This window comes from Hypanus sabinus, chromosome 4 (genome assembly GCF_030144855.1).
Source record: "Hypanus sabinus isolate sHypSab1 chromosome 4, sHypSab1.hap1, whole genome shotgun sequence".
Classification (NCBI taxonomy): Eukaryota; Metazoa; Chordata; class Chondrichthyes; order Myliobatiformes; family Dasyatidae; genus Hypanus; species Hypanus sabinus.
Window position 1 is genome coordinate 109187672 of NC_082709.1, and position 23332 is coordinate 109211003.

General features: G+C 44.0%; 1 protein-coding gene across 1 annotated transcript in view; it reads right to left on the minus strand.

Annotated features, from left to right (window-relative positions):
- The window catches only part of LOC132392153 (uncharacterized), a 105324-nt gene that overhangs the window by 70534 nt on the left and 11458 nt on the right, over positions 1-23332 (minus strand). Inside the window, exons 5-8 of the mRNA XM_059966002.1 lie at positions 21236-21321; positions 18183-18242; positions 17925-18083; positions 13563-13619 (exon numbers count right to left, since the gene is read on the minus strand). Coding sequence (XP_059821985.1) covers positions 13563-13619; positions 17925-18083; positions 18183-18242; positions 21236-21321 — 362 coding nt within the window. The remainder of the gene's footprint in view (positions 1-13562; positions 13620-17924; positions 18084-18182; positions 18243-21235; positions 21322-23332) is intronic.

A 23332-nucleotide genomic window follows, 5' to 3' on the forward strand; every position in this document is an offset into this window, starting at 1 on the left:
TCATGCCAAACCTTCCCAGAAACAATCGATTTAAACCACCCCAAACCTTCCCAGAAACAATCGACAGAAACCACCCCAAACATTCCCGGAAACAATCGATTTAAACCATCCCACACCTTCCCAGAAACAATCGACAGAAATCATCCCAAACCTTCCCAAAAACAATCAACAGAAACCACCCCAAACCTTCCCAGAAACAATCGATTTAAACCACCCCAAACCTTCCCAAAAACAATCAACAGAAACCACCCCAAACCTTCACAAAAACAATCAACAGAAACCACCCCAAACCTTCCCAGAAACAATCAACAGAAACCACCCCAAACCTTCCCAAAAACAATCAACAGAAACCACCCCAAACCTTCCCAAAAACAATCAACAGAAACCACCCCAAACCTTCCCAGAAACAATCGATTTAAACCACCCCAAACCTTCCCAAAAACAATCAACAGAAACCACCTCAAATCTTCCCAAAAACAATCAACAGAAACCACCCCAAACCTTCCCAGAAACAATCGATTGAAACCACCCCAAACCTTCCCAGAAACAATCGACAGAAATCATCCCAAACCTTCCCAGAAACAATCGATTTAAACCATCCCAAACCTTCCCAGAAACAATCGACAGAAACCATCCCAAACCTTCCCAGAAACAATCGATTTAAACCATTCCAAACCTTCCCAGAAACAATTGACAGAAACCATCCCAAACCTTCCCGGAAACAATCGACAGAAATCATCCCAAACCTTCCCAGAAACAATTGACAGAAACCACCCCAAACCTTCCCGGAAACAATCGACAGAAATCATCCCAAACCTTCCCAGAAACAATCGATTTAAACCACCCCAAACCTTCCCAGAAACAATCGATTTAAACCATCCCAAACATTCCCAGAAACAATCGACAGAAACCATCCCAAACCTTCCCAGAAACAATTGACTTAAACCATCCCAAACCTTCCCAGAAACAATCGACAGAAACCATCCCAAACCTTCCCGGAAACAATCGACAGAAACCATCCCAAACCTTCCCAGAAACAATCGATTTAAACCATCCCAAACCTTCCCAGAAACAATCGACAGAAACCATCCCTAACCTTCCCGGAAACAATCGACAGAAACCATCCCAAACCTTCCCAGAAACAATCGATTTAAACCATCCCAAACCTTCCCAGAAACAATCGATTTAAACCATCCCAAACCTTCCCAGAAACAATCGACAGAAACCACCCCAAACCTTCCCAGAAACAATCGACAGAAATCATCCCAAAACTTCCCAGAAACAATCCATTGAAACCATCCCAAACCTTCCCAGAAACAATCGACTGAAACCACCCCAAACCTTCCCAGAAACAATCGATTTAAACCACCCCAAACCTTCCCAGAAACAATCGATTTAAACCATCCCAAACCTTCCCGGAAACAATCGATTTAAACCATCCCAAACCTTCCCAGAAACAATCGACAGAAACCACCCCAAACCTTCCCAGAAACAATCGACAGAAATGATCCCAAACCTTCCCAGAAACAATCAACAGAAACCATCCCAAACCTTCCCAGAAACAACTGATTGAAACCATCGCAAACCTTCCCAGAAACAATCGATTTAAACCACCCCAAACCTTCCCAGAAACAATCGACAGAAACCACCCCAAACCTTCCCAGAAACAATCGACAGAAACCACCCCAAACCTTCCCAGAAACAATCGATTGAAACCACCCCAAACCTTCCCAGAAACAATCGACAGAAACCATCCCAAACCTTCCCAGAAACAATCGATTTAAACCACCCCAAACCTTCCCAGAAACAATCGATTTAAACCATCCCAAACCTTCCCGGAAACAATCGACAGAAACCATCCCAAACCTTCCCAGAAACAATCGATTTAAACCATTCCAAACCTTCCCAGAAACAATTGACAGAAACCATCCCAAACCTTCCCGGAAACAATCGACAGAAATCATCCCAAACCTTCCCAGAAACAATTGACAGAAACCACCCCAAACCTTCCCGGAAACAATCGACAGAAATCATCCCAAACCTTCCCAGAAACAATCGATTTAAACCACCCCAAACCTTCCCAGAAACAATCGATTTAAACCATCCCAAACATTCCCAGAAACAATCGACAGAAACCATCCCAAACCTTCCCAGAAACAATTGATTTAAACCATCCCAAACCTTCCCAGAAACAATCGACAGAAACCATCCCAAACCTTCCCGGAAACAATCGACAGAAACCATCCCAAACCTTCCCAGAAACAATCGATTTAAACCATCCCAAACCTTCCCAGAAACAATCGACAGAAACCATCCCTAACCTTCCCGGAAACAATCGACAGAAACCATCCCAAACCTTCCCAGAAACAATCGATTTAAACCATCCCAAACCTTCCCAGAAACAATCGATTTAAACCATCCCAAACCTTCCCAGAAACAATCGACAGAAACCACCCCAAACCTTCCCAGAAACAATCGACAGAAATCATCCCAAAACTTCCCAGAAACAATCCATTGAAACCATCCCAAACCTTCCCAGAAACAATCGACTGAAACCACCCCAAACCTTCCCAGAAACAATCGATTTAAACCACCCCAAACCTTCCCAGAAACAATCGATTTAAACCATCCCAAACCTTCCCGGAAACAATCGATTTAAACCATCCCAAACCTTCCCAGAAACAATCGACAGAAACCACCCCAAACCTTCCCAGAAACAATCGACAGAAATGATCCCAAACCTTCCCAGAAACAATCAACAGAAACCATCCCAAACCTTCCCAGAAACAACTGATTGAAACCATCCCAAACCTTCCCAGAAACAATCGATTTAAACCACCCCAAACCTTCCCAGAAACAATCGACAGAAACCACCCCAAACCTTCCCAGAAACAATTGATTTAAACCACCACAAACCTTCCCGGAAAAAATTGACAGAAATCATGCCAAACCTTCCCAGAAACAATCGATTTAAACCACCCCAAACCTTCCCAGAAACAATCGACAGAAACCACCCCAAACATTCCCGGAAACAATCGATTTAAACCATTCCACACCTTCCCAGAAACAATCGACAGAAATCATCCCAAACCTTCCCAAAAACAATCAACAGAAACCACCCCAAACCTTCCCAGAAACAATCGATTTAAACCACCCCAAACCTTCCCAAAAACAATCAACAGAAACCACCCCAAACCTTCCCAAAAACAATCAACAGAAACCACCCCAAACCTTCCCAGAAACAATCAACAGAAACCACCCCAAACCTTCCCAAAAACAATCAACAGAAACCACCCCAAACCTTCCCAAAAACAATCAACAGAAACCACCCCAAACCTTCCCAGAAACAATCGATTTAAACCACCCCAAACCTTCCCAAAAACAATCAACAGAAACCACCTCAAATCTTCCCAAAAACAATCAACAGAAACCACCCCAAACCTTCCCAGAAACAATCGATTGAAACCACCCCAAACCTTCCCAGAAACAATCGACAGAAATCATCCCAAACCTTCCCAGAAACAATCGATTTAAACCATCCCAAACCTTCCCAGAAACAATCGACAGAAATCATCCCAAACCTTCCCAGAAACAATCGAATTAAACCATCCCAAACCTTCCCAGAAACAATCGACAGAAATCATCACAAACCTTCCCAGAAACAATTGACAGAAAAAACCCCAAACCTTCCCAGAAACAATCGATTTAAACCACCCCAAACCTTCCCAGAAACAATCGACAGAAACCATCCCAAACCTTCCCAGAAACAATCGATTAAAACCATCCCAAACCTTCCCAGAAACAATCGATTTAAACCATCCCAAACCTTCCCAGAAACAATCGATTTAAACCATCCCAAACCTTCCCGGAAACAATCGACAGAAACCATCCCAAACCTTCCCAGAAACAATCGATTTAAACCATCCCAAACCTTCCCAGAAACAATTGACAGAAACCATCCCAAACCTTCCCGGAAACAATCGACAGAAACCATCCCAAACCTTCCCAGAAACAATCGATTTCAACCATCCCAAACCTTCCCAGAAACAATTGACAGAAACCACCCCAAACCTTCCCGGAAACAATCGACAGAAATCATCCCAAACCTTCCCAGAAACAATCGATTTAAACCACCCCAAACCTTCCCAGAAACAATCGATTTAAACCATCCCAAACATTCCCAGAAACAATCGACTGAAACCATCCCAAACCTTCCCAGAAACAATCGATTTAAACCATCCCAAACCTTCCCAGAAACAATCGATAGAAACCATCCCAAACCTTCCCGGAAACAATCGACAGAAACCATCGCAAACCTTCCCAGAAACAATCGATTTAAACCATCCAAAACCTTCCCGGAAACAATTGACAGAAACCATCCCAAACCTTCCCAGAAACAATCGACAGAAACCACCCCAAACCTTCCCAGAAAAAATCGACAGAAACCATCCCAAACCTTCCCAGAAACAATCGACAGAAACCATCCCAAACCTTCCCAGAAACAATTGACAGAAACCACCCCAAACCTTCCCAGAAACAATCGACAGAAACCACCCCAAACCTTCCCAGAAAAAATCGACAGAAACCACCCCAAACCTTCCCAGAAACAATCGATTTAAACCACCCCAAAACTTCCCAGAAACAATCGATTGAAACCACCCCAAACCTTCCCAGAAACAATCGATTGAAACCATCCCAAACCTTCCCAGAAACAATTGACAGAAATCATCCCAAACCTTCCCAGAAACAATCGATTTAAACCATCCCAAACCTTCCCAGAAACAATCCTTTGAAACCACCCCAAACCTTCCCAGAAACAATCGATTTAAACCACCCCAAACCTTCCCAGAAACAATCCTTTGAAACCACCCCAAACCTTCCCAGAAACAATTGACAGAAATCATCCCAAATCTTCCCAGAAACAATCCATTGAAACCATCCCAAACCTTCCCAGAAACAATTGACAGAAACCATCCCAAACCTTCCCAGGAACAATCGACAGAAACCATCCCAAACCTTCCCAGAAACAATTGACAGAAATCATCTCAAACCTTCCCAGAAACAATTGACAGAAATCATCCCAAATCTTCCCAGAAACAATCCATTGAAACCATCCCAAACCTTCCCAGAAACAATTGACAGAAACCATCCCAAACCTTCCCAGGAACAATCGACAGAAACCATCCCAAACCTTCCCAGAAACAATTGACAGAAATCATCCCAAACCTTCCCAGATACAATCAACAGAAACCATCCCAAACCTTCCCAGAAACAATCGACAGAAACCATCCCAAACCTTCCCAGAAACAATTGACAGAAATCATCCCAAACCTTCCCAGAAACAATCGACTGAAACCATCCCAAACCTTCCCAGAAACAATCGACAGAAATCATCCCAAACCTTCCCAAAAACAATTGATTTAAACCATCCAAAACCTTCCCAGAAACAATCGACAGAAATCATCCCAAACCTTCCCAGAAACAATCAACAGAAACCACCCCAAACCTTCCCAGAAACAATCGATTTAAACCACCCCAAACCTTCCCAAAAACAATCAACAGAAACCACCTCAAATCTTCCCAAAAACAATCAACAGAAACCACCCCAAACCTTCCCAGAAACAATCGATTGAAACCACCCCAAACCTTCCCAGAAACAATCGACAGAAATCATCCCAAACCTTCCCAGAAACAATCGATTTAAACCATCCCAAACCTTCCCAGAAACAATCGACAGAAATCATCCCAAACCTTCCCAGAAACAATCGATTTAAACCATCCCAAACCTTCCCAGAAACAATCGACAGAAATCATCACAAACCTTCCCAGAAACAATTGACAGAAAAAACCCCAAACCTTCCCAGAAGCAATCGATTTAAACCACCCCAAACCTTCCCAGAAACAATCGACAGAAACCATCCCAAACCTTCCCAGAAACAATCGATTTAAACCATCCCAAACCTTCCCAGAAACAATCGATTTAAACCATCCCAAACCTTCCCGGAAACAATCGACAGAAACCATCCCAAACCTTCCCAGAAACAATCGATTTAAACCATCCCAAACCTTCCCAGAAACAATTGACAGAAACCATCCCAAACCTTCCCGGAAACAATCGACAGAAACCATCCCAAACCTTCCCAGAAACAATCGATTTCAACCATCCCAAACCTTCCCAGAAACAATTGACAGAAACCACCCCAAACCTTCCCGGAAACAATCGACAGAAATCATCCCAAACCTTCCCAGAAACAATCGATTTAAACCACCCCAAACCTTCCCAGAAACAATCGATTTAAACCATCCCAAACATTCCCAGAAACAATCGACTGAAACCATCCCAAACCTTCCCAGAAACAATCGATTTAAACCATCCCAAACCTTCCCAGAAACAATCGACAGAAACCATCCCAAACCTTCCCGGAAACAATCGACAGAAACCATCCCAAACCTTCCCAGAAACAATCGATTTAAACCATCCCAAAACTTCCCGGAAACAATCGACAGAAACCATCCCAAACCTTCCCAGAAACAATCGATTTAAACCATCCCAAACCTTCCCAGAAACAATCGATTTAAACCATCCCAAACCTTCCCAGAAACAATCGACAGAAACCACCCCAAACCTTCCCAGAAACAATCGACAGAAATCATCCCAAACCTTCCCAGAAACAATCCATTGAAACCATCCCAAACCTTCCCAGAAACAATCGACAGAAACCACCCCAAACCTTCCCAGAAAAAATCGACAGAAACCATCCCAAACCTTCCCAGAAACAATCGACAGAAACCATCCCAAACCTTCCCAGAAACAATTGACAGAAACCACCCCAAACCTTCCCAGAAACAATCGACAGAAACCACCCCAAACCTTCCCAGAAAAAATCGACAGAAACCACCCCAAACCTTCCCAGAAACAATCGATTTAAACCACCCCAAACCTTCCCAGAAACAATCGATTGAAACCACCCCAAACCTTCCCAGAAACAATCGATTGAAACCATCCCAAACCTTCCCAGAAACAATTGACAGAAATCATCCCAAACCTTCCCAGAAACAATCGATTTAAACCATCCCAAACCTTCCCAGAAACAATCCTTTGAAACCACCCCAAACCTTCCCAGAAACAATCGATTTAAACCACCCCAAACCTTCCCAGAAACAATCCTTTGAAACCACCCCAAACCTTCCCAGAAACAATCGACAGAAATCATCTCAAACCTTCCCAGAAACAATTGACAGAAATCATCCCAAATCTTCCCAGAAACAATCCATTGAAACCATCCCAAACCTTCCCAGAAACAATTGACAGAAACCATCCCAAACCTTCCCAGGAACAATCGACAGAAACCATCCCAAACCTTCCCAGAAACAATTGACAGAAATCATCCCAAACCTTCCCAGAAAAAATCGACAGAAACCATCCCAAACCTTCCCAGAAACAATCGACAGAAACCATCCCAAACCTTCCCAGAAACAATTGACAGAAACCACCCCAAACCTTCCCAGAAACAATCGACAGAAACCACCCCAAACCTTCCCAGAAAAAATCGACAGAAACCACCCCAAACCTTCCCAGAAACAATCGATTTAAACCACCCCAAACCTTCCCAGAAACAATCGATTGAAACCACCCCAAACCTTCCCAGAAACAATCGATTGAAACCATCCCAAACCTTCCCAGAAACAATTGACAGAAATCATCCCAAACCTTCCCAGAAACAATCGATTTAAACCATCCCAAACCTTCCCAGAAACAATCCTTTGAAACCACCCCAAACCTTCCCAGAAACAATCGATTTAAACCACCCCAAACCTTCCCAGAAACAATCCTTTGAAACCACCCCAAACCTTCCCAGAAACAATCGACAGAAATCATCTCAAACCTTCCCAGAAACAATTGACAGAAATCATCCCAAATCTTCCCAGAAACAATCCATTGAAACCATCCCAAACCTTCCCAGAAACAATTGACAGAAACCATCCCAAACCTTCCCAGGAACAATCGACAGAAACCATCCCAAACCTTCCCAGAAACAATTGACAGAAATCATCTCAAACCTTCCCAGATACAATCAACAGAAACCATCCCAAACCTTCCCAGAAACAATCGACAGAAACCATCCCAAACCTTCCCAGAAACAATTGACAGAAATCATCCCAAACCTTCCCAGAAACAATCGACTGAAACCATCCCAAACCTTCCCAGAAACAATCGACAGAAATCATCCCAAACCTTCCCAGAAACAATCGATTTAAACCATCCCAAACCTTCCCAGAAACAATCGATTTAAACCATCCCAAACCTTCCCGGAAACAATCGACAGAAACCATCCCAAACCTTCCCAGAAACAATCGATTTAAACCATCCCAAACCTTCCCAGAAACAATTGACAGAAACCATCCCAAACCTTCCCGGAAACAATCGACAGAAACCATCCCAAACCTTCCCAGAAACAATCGATTTCAACCATCCCAAACATTCCCAGAAACAATTGACAGAAACCACCCCAAACCTTATCGGAAACAATCGACAGAAATCATCCCAAACCTTCCCAGAAACAATCGATTTAAACCACCCCAAACCTTCCCAGAAACAATCGATTTAAACCATCCCAAACATTCCCAGAAACAATCGACTGAAACCATCCCAAACCTTCCCAGAAACAATCGATTTAAACCATCCCAAACCTTCCCAGAAACAATCGACAGAAACCATCCCAAACCTTCCCGGAAACAATCGACAGAAACCATCCCAAACCTTCCCAGAAACAATCGATTTAAACCATCCCAAACCTTCCCGGAAACAATCGACAGAAACCATCCCAAACCTTCCCAGAAACAATCGATTTAAACCATCCCAAACCTTCCCAGAAACAATCGATTTAAACCATCCCAAACCTTCCCAGAAACAATCGACAGAAACCACCCCAAACCTTCCCAGAAACAATCGACAGAAATCATCGCAAACCTTCCCAGAAACAATCCATTGAAACCATCCCAAACCTTCCCAGAAACAATCGACTGAAACCACCCCAAACCTTCCCAGAAACAATCGATTTAAACCACCCCAAACCTTCCCAGAAACAATCGATTTAAACCATCCCAAACCTTCCCGGAAACAATCGATTTAAACCATCCCAAACCTTCCCAGAAACAATCGATTTAAACCATCCCAAACCTTCCCAGAAACAATCGATTTAAATCATCCCAAACCTTCCCAGAAACAATCGACAGAAACCATCCCAAACCTTCCCAGAAACAATTGACAGAAACCACCCCAAACCTTCCCAGAAACAATTGACAGAAACCACCCCAAACCTTCCCAGAAACAATCGACAGAAACCACCCCAAACCTTCCCAGAAACAATCAACAGAAACCATCCCAAACCTTCCCAGAAACAATCGATTTAAACCACCCCAAACCTTCCCAGAAACAATCGACAGAAACCATCCCAAACCTTCTCAGAAACAATTGACAGAAACCACCCCAAACCTTCCCAGAAACAATCGACAGAAACCACCCCAAACCTTCCCAGAAACAATCGACAGAAACCATCCCAAACCTTCCCAGAAACAATCGACAGAAACCATCCCAAACCTTCCCAGAAACAATTGACAGAAACCACCCCAAACCTTCCCAGAAAAAATCGACAGAAACCACCCCAAACCTTCCCAGAAACAATCGATTTAAACCACCCCAAACCTTCCCAGAAACAATCGATTGAAACCACCCCAAACCTTCCCAGAAACAATCGATTGAAACCATCCCAAACCTTCCCAGAAACAATTGACAGAAATCATCCCAAACCTTCCCAGAAACAATCGATATAAACCATCCCAAACCTTCCCAGAAACAATCCTTTGAAACCACCCCAAACCTTCCCAGAAACAATCGATTTAAAACACCCCAAACCTTCCCAGAAACAATCCTTTGAAACCACCCCAAACCTTCCCAGAAACAATCGACAGAAATCATCTCAAACCTTCCCAGAAACAATTGACAGAAATCATCCCAAATCTTCCCAGAAACAATCCATTGAAACCATCCCAAACCTTCCCAGAAACAATTGACAGAAACCATCCCAAACCTTCCCAGGAACAATCGACAGAAACCATCCCAAACCTTCCCGGAAACAATCGACAGAAACCATCCCAAACCTTCCCAGAAACAATCGATTTAAACCATCCCAAACCTTCCCAGAAACAATTGACAGAAACCATCCCAAACCTTCCCGGAAACAATCGACAGAAACCATCCCAAACCTTCCCAGAAACAATCGATTTCAACCATCCCAAACCTTCCCAGAAACAATTGACAGAAACCACCCCAAACCTTCCCGGAAACAATCGACAGAAATCATCCCAAACCTTCCCAGAAACAATCGACAGAAATCATCCCAAACCTTCCCAGAAACAACTGATTGAAACCATCCCAAACCTTCCCAGAAACAATCAACAGAAACCATCCCAAACCTTCCCAGAAACAATCGACAGAAACCACCCCAAACCTTCCCAGAAACAATTGACAGAAACCATCCCAAACCTTCCCAGAAACAATCGACAGAAACCATCCCAAACCTTCCCAGAAACAATTGACAGAAACCATCCCAAACCTTCCCAGAAACAATTGACAGAACCCATCCCAAACCTTCCCAGAAACAATCGACAGAAACCACCCCAAACCTTTCCAGAAATAATCGATTTAAACCATCCCAAACCTTCCCAGAAACAATCAACAGAAACCATCCCAAACCTTCCCAGAAACAATCGACAGAAACCATCCCAAACCTTCCCAGAAACAATCGATTTAAACCATCCCAAACCTTCCCAGAAACAATCAACAGAAACCATCCCAAACCTTCCCAGAAACAATCGACAGAAAACATCCCAAACCTTCCCAGATACAATCCATTGAAACCATCCCAAACCTTCCTGGAAACAATCGATTTAAACCATCCCAAACCTTCCCAGAAACAATCGACAGAAACCATCCCAAACCTTCCCAGAAACAATCGATTGAAAACATCCCAAACCTTCCCAGAAACAATTGACAGAAATCATCCCAAACCTTCCCAGAAACAATCGATTTAAACCATCCCAAACCTTCCCAGAAACAATCAATTTAAACCACCCCAAACCTTCCCAGAAACAATCGATTTAAACCATCCCAAACCTTCCCAGAAACAATCGACAGAAACCACCCCAAACCTTCCCAGAAACAATCGACAGAAACCACCCCAAACCTTCCCAGAAACAATTGACAGAAATCATCCCAAACCTTCCCAGAAACAATCGATTTAAATCATCCCAAACCTTCCCAGAAACAATCGATTTAAATCATCCCAAACCTTCCCAGAAACAATCGATTTAAACCATCCCAAACCTTCCCAGAAACAATCGATTTAAACCATCCCAAACCTTCCCAGAAACAATCGATTTAAACCATCCCAAACCTTCCCAGAAACAATCGATTTAAACCATCCCAAACCTTCCCAGAAACAATCGATTTAAATCATCCCAAACCTTCCCAGAAACAATCGACAGAAACCACCCCAAACCTTCCCAGAAACAATTGACAGAAACCATCCCAAACCTTCCCAGAAACAATCGACAGAAACCACCCCAAACCTTCCCAGAAACAATCAACAGAAACCATCCCAAACCTTCCCAGAAACAATCGATTGAAACCACCCCAAACCTTCCCAGAAACAATCGATTGAAACCATCCCAAACCTTCCCAGAAACAATTGACAGAAATCATCCCAAACCTTCCCAGAAACAATCGATTTAAACCATCCCAAACCTTCCCAGAAACAATCCTTTGAAACCACCCCAAACCTTCCCAGAAACAATCGACAGAAATCATCTCAAACCTTCCCAGAAACAATTGACAGAAATCATCCCAAATCTTCCCAGAAACAATCCATTGAAACCATCCCAAACCTTCCCAGAAACAATTGACAGAAACCATCCCAAACCTTCCCAGGAACAATCGACAGAAACCATCCCAAACCTTCCCAGAAACAATTGACAGAAATCATCCCAAACCTTCCCAGATACAATCAACAGAAACCATCCCAAACCTTCCCAGAAACAATCGACAGAAACCATCCCAAACCTTCCCAGAAACAATTGACAGAAATCATCCCAAACCTTCCCAGAAACAATCGACTGAAACCATCCCAAACCTTCCCAGAAACAATCGACAGAAATCATCCCAAACCTTCCCAAAAACAATTGATTTAAACCATCCAAAACCTTCCCAGAAACAATCGACAGAAATCATCCCAAACCTTCCCAGAAACAATCAACAGAAACCATCCCAAACCTTCCCAGAAACAACTGATTGAAACCATCCCAAACCTTCCCAGAAACAATCAACAGAACCATCCCAAACCTTCCCAGAAACAATCGACAGAAACCATCCCAAACCTTCCCAGAAACAATTGACAGAAACCATCCCAAACCTTCCCAGAAACAATTGACAGAACCCATCCCAAATCTTCCCAGAAACAATCGACAGAAACCACCCCAAACCTTTCCAGAAATAATCGATTTAAACCATCCCAAACCTTCCCAGAAACAATCAACAGAAACCATCCCAAACCTTCCCAGAAACAATCGACAGAAACCATCCCAAACCTTCCCAGAAACAATCGATTTAAACCATCCCAAACCTTCCCAGAAACAATCAACAGAAACCATCCCAAACCTTCCCAGAAACAATCGACAGAAAACATCCCAAACCTTCCCAGATACAATCCATTGAAACCATCCCAAACCTTCCCGGAAACAATCGATTGAAACCATCCCAAACCTTCCCAGAAATAATCGATTGAAACCATCCCAAACCTTCCCAGAAACAATTGACAGAAATCATCCCAAACCTTCCCAGAATCAATCGATTTAAACCATCCCAAACCTTCCCAGAAACAATTGACAGAAATCATCCCAAACCTTCCCAGAAACAATCGATTTAAACCACCCCAAACCTTCCCAGAAACAATCGATTTAAACCATCCCAAACCTTCCCAGAAACAATCGACAGAAACCACCCCAAACCTTCCCAGAAACAATCGACAGAAACCACCCCAAACCTTCCCAGAAACAATTGACAGAAATCATCCCAAACCTTCCCAGAAACAATCGATTTAAACCATCCCAAACCTTCCCAGAAACAATTGACAGAAATCATCCCAAACCTTCCCAGAAACAATTGACAGAAACCACCCCAAACCTTCCCAAAAACAATCGACGGGAACCATCCGAAACCCATTTTTGCCTCCAGACCCCACATCTCCAAACTCCTAGCCTATGGCCTACCTCACAACCAAATACAAGACGCTAACCTACCCATCAACTCCTTGTCATATTCCCTCCACTGGCTCAATACAGGCCATTCTGTCACACAGGCCACTTTCAGCCTCACTCCCAGTGAAATACTGTTGCCAGGGAGGAAGAAACGTGCAAACACTGGCACTGGATTCCCTGCACATCCACTGCATAACCATTCTGATCACAGACTGGAAACTTAATACAGGGAACTGTGAATCACTCACCTCAGTATTCTCAATACCAGACTCCTCACTTCTGAACTGCTTTTGAAACGCTTCATTCTGCAAATGAAACAGAACATGAGGCCCAGGTATTCAGTCATTTTTATGCATTCATGATGAAAAGCAATTGATCTGAAACATTAACCATTTCTCTCTCCACAGATGCTGCCTGCCTTGCTGAGTGCTTCCAGCATCTGTAGTTCTGTTGATTTTTGATGACCCTTGGTTCCGTAGTCCTGCCTATGGTTTATTTTTCTATTTCAGTACATAGGCTCAAGAAGAGGGTAACCTTAGCACAAGATCTCTTCAAAGTAACTGCCAGCATCACTGCACAATCTCTCAAACCCACCTTGCCACCAGGGTTCCAGATCTTGGAGGGTGAAGCTTCCCCCGCTTTGGCGACGAAGGTGAATACTAATCAGGCAAAGTTTCTTCCTCTTGGTAGGAGATACTGGACGTACAGGATATGGAGCTCCACCTGAAGGCTGTGTGAATTCACAAACATTTCCGACGCTCCAGATGGAAAGCTGTGTCCAACTGCAGCTCCTGTCCGACCAGACAGAGCAAACGGAGCTGGGCTTGGACTCACGGTCAGGCACCCGTGAGGCGGAAGGTGTTCTAGACAGATAGCAGGTTTAGCCAGTTTAGTCACACCGCAGGTACTGAGAGAAAGGAGACGAGAGACCACCAGCCTCCATCAAACTTTCAAGCGCCTGAGACTCGGCAGGTATTCGTAGGAGAAATGGTGACTACCTCAAACCTCCACGTCAGGAGATTCCCTCGAACAACACTAATGGTCTAACACAAAGCTTTTATCTAATTACAGGTTTCTCCTGCTATTTGAAGGTAGAGCGTTCCTATGAAACCATTTGTAAGCTGAAATGTCGTAAAGCAAAGAAGCAATTACCATTAATTTATCTGGGAAAAATTTTTGAGCGTTCCCAGACCCAAAAAATAACCTATCAAATCAAACCAAATAACACATAAAACCTAAAATAACAGTAACATATAGTAAAAGCAGGAATGATATGATAAATATACAGCCTATATAAAGTAGAAATATTGTATGTATGGTGTAGTTTCACTTATCAAAATCGGGAAGACAGTGAGCCAAAATCAATTTGGAGAAAAAAAAAATCGGCACATACACACATATGCACGTACATGCATGTGCACACAACTGCCCGCACAAGGCTTCACGGTCATGATAGTCTTTCTCGGGGTATAAAGCGGGCGCTTTTTTTTTCGTAAAAGCGAAAATCCTGTTTGGTTAGCGAAAACAGGTACTAATATAGGTCTTTCATAACAGTGAGCTGTCGTAAAGCGAACATTCAAAAACCAGGGGCCACCTGTATCTGGATTGTCTTTCTGTCTTCTGTCTTCTTCCATTAAATAACCTTTAATGTACCCTCACTGGAAGGAGGTGGGAATGTGGAGAACCGAATTCCAAACCTAGAACTTCAAACACAAGCGGCAAAATTTCAACCTTCTCCCGTTTCGGCCCATGTGTTCTAGGCCAACAGTTCACCAGGAGCCTTGACTCTCTCTAACGTTATCAAAAACGTGCTCAGCTAAGGCCACGGGCTTTGTGAGGCAAATTACTTTATCTCAACTGGGATGCTGGAACTGCGGCTGGTTCACTCTTCCTGGCTCCACGTTGACCACAGGAAGCGATCTGGCATCATCACGGAAAAATAGGGCTGGGCTTGGCTGCACATCCCTGAGGGTAAACTGGTGTTGATTTCACTGTGTCAGGAGTGGAGATAGGAGATCAGTGAGCCCCTTAAGAAATGTAGGAATGGAAAGGAGGACAAATGGAAAAATTGCCTGAATGGACAGCAAAATTTATTGAGCCAAGGCTGCACCTAAAACCAAATCTGAGATGTATGTGTGGAATCTTACTTATGATGTCCCATCTCCTAGTTTCATTTTAGAGTGCAGTCCGAGTAAAGAGCAACTTGAACAGGATAAATCCATTAAACAGGATAAAGTGCATGAAATTGTGGACTTCAGGCATGCTAGGAGCCACACTCACGTCCCCATCTATGTTAACGGAGCTGTAGTGGAGCATGTATCAAGCTGCAAATTCCTTGGTGTCCACATTTCCGATGATCTCAGCTGGTCCCTGAAACCCCTCCATCCTGATCAAAAAGGCGCAACAGCGCTTTTATTCCCTGAGGAGCATCAAGAAAGCTCACCTCTGTCCCAGGATACGGATGGACTTTTACCGCTGTACCACTGAGAGCACGTTCACCAACTGCATCTCAGTGTGGTTTGGCAATTGTCCTGTATCGGACCACAAAGCATTCCGGCATGTTATGAAAACTGCACCCAATTGCCCACCATTGAGAACATCTATCATAAACGCTGCTTGGGCAGGGCGAAAAGCATTATCAAGGATGCATCTCACCCTAACCATGGACTTTTTACTCTCCTCCCATCCGGTAGGTGCTACATGAGCCTCCACTCCCACACCAGCAGGCACAGGAAGAGCTTCTTCCCTGAGGCTGTGACCCTGCTGAACCTCACATCACAGCACTAAGCAGTATTGTACCCATATTGTGCTGTCTCAGTACATTTATATTTGTGTGCTGTAGACCTTACTTTTTATTTGCAGTTATTTTGTAAATAACACTACTCATTGCATTTCTGGTTAGATGCGAACTGCATTTCATTGGCCTTGTATCTGTACTCGGCACAATGACAATAAAGTTGAATCTAATCTAATCAAATGAAATGCAATGAAACAGGATAAGGCAATAATGCAGCTTAGTGGTGCAGGACGTTGAGCACTGCAAGATCCTACTGCCCCTCTCTCAGTTTCTACCACCTCTCTATGGGGAGCTTCTGGACATTATGATAACAAACTGAAATCATCCTGCACTTCACAGTTGAGAATGCGCGGTAGCTAATTTGCATGCTAACGAGAGGAAAGTCGCCCCCTCCAGTCTCCAGCCAAGGTAATAACCTTTCAGCTCATAGCACTAACAATAAAACAAAGTTACGATCTTGGAGCCTGCGGCCCTCGCTGGGTCAGCTGACAAAAGAAGGCAGATTATATCTTTTTAAAAATTGGATAATTATCTTTAACTGCTGGTAGCTGTGGATGACCGCATCTCTGAGAAGCAACATTGTAGCTCTTACTGCCTTGCACCACCCACACCTTTTGGGTACAGACCTCTGCCAAAGATCATGGTCACTCTTTGAGGCTGGGAGACTGACTGGGGCACCACCATTCACCTGCTCCCGCCTGAACCGGCTGTGGCACTGGACAGCTGCTGGAACCCTGGGCCAAAGAGCTGAACTGTGCAGGACAGCGTCTGCCAAAACCTTCAGCTTCCTTTCCTCCTTCAATTCATTGTCCGATCATGGCCACTACCAGCAAGGCCCTTGTCTGCTGCCCAGTTTCTGTTTGCTCTTCACAAAACAACTCTGTTGTTGACCGAAGTCCTTAGCAAAATAATCACAAGCTCTCCGGTGGAAGCCTGTTTCATTTCCCCTCGGAAATAACGTAAGAGAGATCAACATTCAAATTCCCTTCTTTGCCTGAGTGAGGATCTGGCAGAGCCTCTGGCTGTCCACTCTGTCTGAACTTTATAGAATCATAGAATTAGCCAGGAGGGAGACAGGCTCTTCAGCCCAACTCATCTATACTGACCAACTTACTTCCCTGAAATAGCCCCATTAGCTTGAGTTTGGCCTCTATCTCTCCAAACCGTTTACACCCATGTGGCAGTTCCATTCAAATACTTCCAACCCTCAGTGTGAAAATCTTTCCCCTTTAAATCTTCCCCTCTCGCCATAAACCGATGCCTTTAAGGTTTAGTTTCCCTACCCTGGGAAAAAGTCTTGTGGCCATCCACCTTATCTATGCCCCTCATTATTTTCTAAAACTCTAGAACAAGGGTTCACAGACTTTTTTATTTAATGCCATGGACCCCTACCATTAACCAAGGGATCCGTAGACCCCAGATTGGGAACCCCCTGGTCTAGAAGATCACCCCTCTGCCTCCCACACTGTTAATTTTAATGGTAGGACAATCAGACTGATTCTGCCAACCACCAGATATTCCTGCCCATTCTGTCACTAAGGGAACCTCTCACAGCTCAGCCAGCGAAGGAACATCCACTATTACAGCTGAAGTACGTGGTTCATCAGGGCCAGACTTACAGCCACTGACATTAAATTTATTGCTCGGTAGCAGCAGTACAGGGCAAGGCATAAACATTTCCGTAACTTACTGAAACAAACGTACAGCACAAAAGACAAATCTTTCCGGGTTCATGGAACGCTCAGAAATCTGACTGGCGGAGGAGAAGAAACTGTTCCTAAAACACTGAGTGTGAGCCTTCAGGCTCCTGTACCTCCTTCCCGATGGCAGTAACACCGACAGCATGCCTCGGACGGTGAAGGTTCTTAATGATGGGGGCTGCTTTCCTCTTGAAGGTGTCCTCGATGGTGGGGAGGGCTGTGCCCAGGATAGAGCTGGCCGAATCTACAACCCTCTGCAGCCTCTTGCAATTCTGTGCAATGATGCCACACCTGAATACTCTTCACCACTCATCGGTACACACTGAAGAATCTTCGTGACATGCCAAAACCTCTCAAAATCCTAATGACACAGGGCCGGTATCACACCTTCCTCGAGATTGCATCAGTCTATTGGTCCCAGGATAGATCCTCTGAGATGCAGTGTTGACATGCAGAGGGATTTCGGGGGGGGGGGGGGGCGGGGGAGAGAAAGAGAGAGAGAGAGTGTGTGAGAGACAGACTGAGAGAGAGTGAGTGTGAGAGACAGAGAGAGAGTGAGTGTGAGAGACAGAGAGAGAGTGAGTGTGAGAGACAGAGAGCGAGTGAGTGTGAGAGACAGAGAGAGAGTGAGTGAGTGTGAGAGACAGAGAGAGAGTGAGTGAGTGTGAGAGACAGAGAGAGAGTGTGTGAGAGACAGACTGAGAGTGAGTGTGAGAGACAGAGAGAGAGTGAGTGTGAGAGACAGAGAGAGAGTGAGTGTGAGAGACAGAGAGCGAGTGAGTGTGAGAGACAGAGAGAGAGTGAGTGTGAGAGACAGAGAGAGAGTGAGTGAGTGTGAGAGACAGAGAGAGAGTGAGTGAGTGTGAGAGACAGAGAGAGAGTGTGTGAGAGACAGAGAGCGAGTGAGTGTGAGAGACAGAGAGCGAGTGAGTGTGAGAGACAGAGAGAGAGTGAGTGTGAGAGACAGAGAGAGAGTGAGTGTGAGAGACAGAGAGACAGTGAGTGAGTGTGAGAGACAGTGTGAGAGAGTGAGAGTGTGAGACAGTGAGAGTGAGAGAGAGTGAGAGAGAGAGTGTGAGTGAGTTTGTGTCTGTGGGTATATATGTTTTTGTGTGTGTGTGTCTTTGTGCATTTGTATGACTGTGACTGTATGTGTGTGCATGTGTGTTTATGTCTGTGTGTGTGTGTGTGGGGGGGGGGGCGTTCGGTAAAGAAGGAGAATAGGCAAATGGCCTGCATGATTTTATCAAAGCATTGAGTTGAAGAGTGATGAAAATCTGTTACAGATTTACAGAACTCCGATTAGGCCGCATTGAGAGTGTTGAATTCAATCCTGGTTGCCCATTTGTCGGAGTTTACTGGGATGCTGCCTGGATTAGAGGCCATGTGCTATACAGAGAGATTAAACAAAGTAGGTGTGTTTTCTCCGGAGCAGCAGAGGCTGAAGGGAGAAAGGAAGACCTGATAGAGATTTACAGAGGCACAGATAGGGTACCAACTTAATTCACACAAAATGCCGGAGGAGCACGGCTGGCCAGGCAGCATCTATGGAAAAGGGTGAGCAGTCAACATTTTGGGTTGAGACCCCTCATCAGGACTTCCGTTAGTTTAATTAGATCAACAGAAAATTGAAGGCCAAAGGGGCTACTCCTGTACTGTACTGTCCTGTGCAAAATGCTTTATCTTGAGGAGTCTTGCGGGTGTAATAATGAAGGCGATACATTAGCACAGAGTTAACTCCACACAAGGCAGCATGAAAAAGAGCAGACAGATTATTTGAATTGTCAACACCAGGGGAAAGGCCCTTGCTTTTCTTTGAACTGATGGTATAGGATCTTCAATGTTCATTTCAAGAAGCCAGTGAGGTGTCAGTTTAAGAACTCATCTCAAAGAAAACACCTATAATGGTACAGCTCTCCATCCCTTGTGATGGCATAGCTTTTGTATTCAAGTCCTAGAGCAGAAATCTCATACTCACTGTACAAATCCTACCATCTCTCCCATTGTCTTCAGCAGGGAAAACATTTAGAGTATAATTAATAAAAGCAAAAAGAGGCCATTCAGCCCCTATCCTGCCATTCAGTATGACTATGGACATCTTTTTCCCCAGCACCATCTCTCCACGGTGAGTTCATTGGTCTGAATATCAAAACAAAATCTATCCATCTCCTTTTCAAAGACTAAGCCTCCTCAAGCTTCCAGGAGAAAGAATTCCATTCTTCTGCTGAACAGATTCCTCCCATCTGCATCCTGAACGCCTAACCTCCACTTCAGGCCAACAGCCTTTTGCTTTGGCACTATCGCATCCCAGGCAGGAGGCCCATCAAACCCGCATCCTTTCTCCCTTCTGTCTTATCCAGTCCTTTACTAATAGGGATGCCTTTCCTTTTCCATTTTGCTATTTAATTTAAAATATAAGTACAGAAAATATTCAGACACCAGCCCTGGTCACTTTTCAGCCATGTGTCTATCAGATTGTTTCTATTTACTGCTCTTCGTCCAACTAATTCATCTATCTTGTTATGAAAGCTGCCTAAAACCTTCAGTTTTATTTTTCAACTACTTGTTTGCCCACTCTCGAGGTAATTAATCATGTTTGTATGCTCCAAAGCTTACAGAACTGCCCCATCATTGAACTGTTCCCTCTAACAATGGACTCACTTTCAAGGACTCTTAATCTCATGTTCTGGATGTTTATTGTTGTTACTTATTTCTTTTTGCGTTTGCACAGTTTGTTGTCTGCTGCATACTGGCTAAACACCCTCGCTGGCCAGTCTTTCATCAATGGTTATTATTCTATAGATTTATTGAATATGCTCACAAGAAAATGAACCTCAGGGTTGTAATGGTATAAATTTACTTTAAACTTTTGAGCTAGCTATCATTAACACAATTTCACTAGCCTGTAAAAATCTCAACGTGCTACATTTCCTATCCCTGCTCCCCACTACGTACAGCAATCTTGGCTGAATGATATATCAAGCCACCAGCTCAAGTGAAGCCCAACCCACTGGAACACCTCCCTTTCACCAGGACTGAGACCACTCACACCCAAATATTCACCTTTTTCACTGCGCTAATGCCTGTTGTGGACCTGCTCCCTAAACTGCAGCCCAGCCACACTCAATCCTTCCGCAAAACCTCCCTCTTATTCTTACCGTTGACACAATTCTCTCATGGGCCAAGGGTGTGGGAGAGCTGGGGGACAGAAGACTGACAGATCCATGACCTGATGTAGATGCTGACTGACCTGTTGAGTATTTCCTGCACTTTTTGCTTTCACCTCCATTCTAATGTAGTTCACTCATCTGCCTATTGGTGAAGGTCTGAAACGTGGTGTTGGGCAACTTAGAGCCAACGTGAGGCTCATCCCCATCAGGAAAAGCAGCAACAAGTGCATCTGCAGCAAAGTCACATTTCCTACCTCAGAATCCATTGTGACGTCCAGTGACAGAGGCTTCAAGCCCAGTGATCGGAACTTCAACTCTTCGGGAACTTCCATTTGAAGGTCTACAAGAAGAAAAATGAATAATTAGATCACAGCACAGGAACAGGCACTGCAGCCCACAACGTTGTGCCAAATCAAACCACCTGAAAAACGAATCCCTCCTACCTACACAATGTCCATCTCCCTCCATCTTCCTCATATCCATGTGCCTATCCACACGTCTCTTAAAAGTCTCTGATGTACCACCACACCTGGCAGTGCATTCCAGGCATCGATCACTCTAGTGAAAAACTTACTCCTTTTGAACCTACCCCTCTCACCCTCAATGGTACAGACATTTCAACTCTGGGAAAAAGATACTCCCCGTCTACTTCATCTGGGCCTCTCAATCTCTGTCTGATCTCCCGAGCCCCTGCCACTCCAAAAAAATAGACCCCAAGTTTATTGAGCCTCTCATGATAGCACATCCCTTCTAAACCAGGCAGCAGCCTGGTCAACCTCTTCTGCTCCCTCTCCGAAGCCTCAACTCCCTCCTATAGTGGGGAGACAGAACTGTACGCAATACTCCAGATGTGGCCTAATCAGAGTTTTACTGTATAAAGTTGCAACGTAACCTCTTGGCTTTTGAACTAGGTGCTGGAAATGGTTGACTGGTCTGTCAGCCTCATGGTTCAGACATCTTTTTTTAACCGGATAGGACGGATGGTAAAAAAGTAAAGATAGCATGCAGTCAGACAGTCAGGAAGGACAGGCAGATGATGGGACATAGTTGCAGCCAACAGGCTGAGTATCAATGCATTAAGGATGCAAAATCAAAAAGGGTAGCAAATACAGTACTTAAAGTGTTATATCTCAATGCGTGGAGTATAAGAAATAAGGTGGATGATGTTGTTGCACTATTACAGATTGCCAAGTGTGATGTTGTGGCCATCACTAAATCGTGGCTGAAGGATGGTTGTAATTGGGAGCTGAATGTCCAAGGTTACACATTGTATCAGGGGATAGGAAGGTAGGTAAAGAGGGTGGCATTGTTCTGCTGGTGAAGAGTGGCATCAAATCAGTAGAAAGATGTGAGATAGGATTGGAAGATGTTGAATCCTCGTGGGTTGAGTTAAGAAACTGCAAGGGTAAAAGGACCCTGGTGGCAATTACATACAGGCCTCCCAACAGTGGCTGGGATGTGGACCACAGATTACAACAGGAAATAGAAAAGGCGTGTCAAAAGGGCAATGTTATGGTAGTCATGGGAGATTTTAACATGGGAAAATCGGGATGGTAATGGATCTCAAGACAGTGAGTTTGTTGAATGCCTAAGAGATGGCTTTTTAGAGCAGTTTGTCTTTGAGCCTACTAGGGGATCAGCTATATTGGATTGCGTGTTATGTAATGAACCGGAGGTAATTAGGGAACTTAAAGTAAAAGAACCCTTAGGAACCAGTGATCACAATCTGAATGAGTTCAACTTGAAATCTGATAGGAGGTAAAGCAGTATTTCAGTGGAGTAAGGGAAATCACAGTGTTATGAAAGAGCAGTTGGCCAAAGTAAACTGGAAGGAGCTGCTGGCAGGGATGTCAGCAGAGAAGCAATGGTGTGAGTTTCAGGCAGAAGTGAGAGAGGTGCAGGACATGCGTATTCCAAAAATGAAGAAATACTCAAATGGCAAAATAGTACAACAGTGGCTGACAAGGGAAGTCAAAGCTGCTGTAAAAACAAAATAAGAGGAAGAAGAGGGCAAACAACAAAGCAAAAATGAGTGTGAAGATACAGGATTGGGAAGATTTTTAAAAATTTATACAGAACTAAAAAAAATTAAGAGGGAAAAGATGAAATATGAAAGCAAGCTAGCAAATAATATCAAAGTGGATAGTAAAAGCTTTTTCAAGTATATAAACAATAAAAGAGAGAGGAGAGTGGATAGAGGACCACTAGAAAATGAGGCTGGAGAAATAATAACAGGGGACAAAGAAATGACAGATGAACTAAATGAGTATTTTGCATCAGTCTTCACTATGGAGGACACTAGCAGAATGCCTGATGTTGAAGGGTGTGAAGGAAGAGAAGTGAGCAGTTAC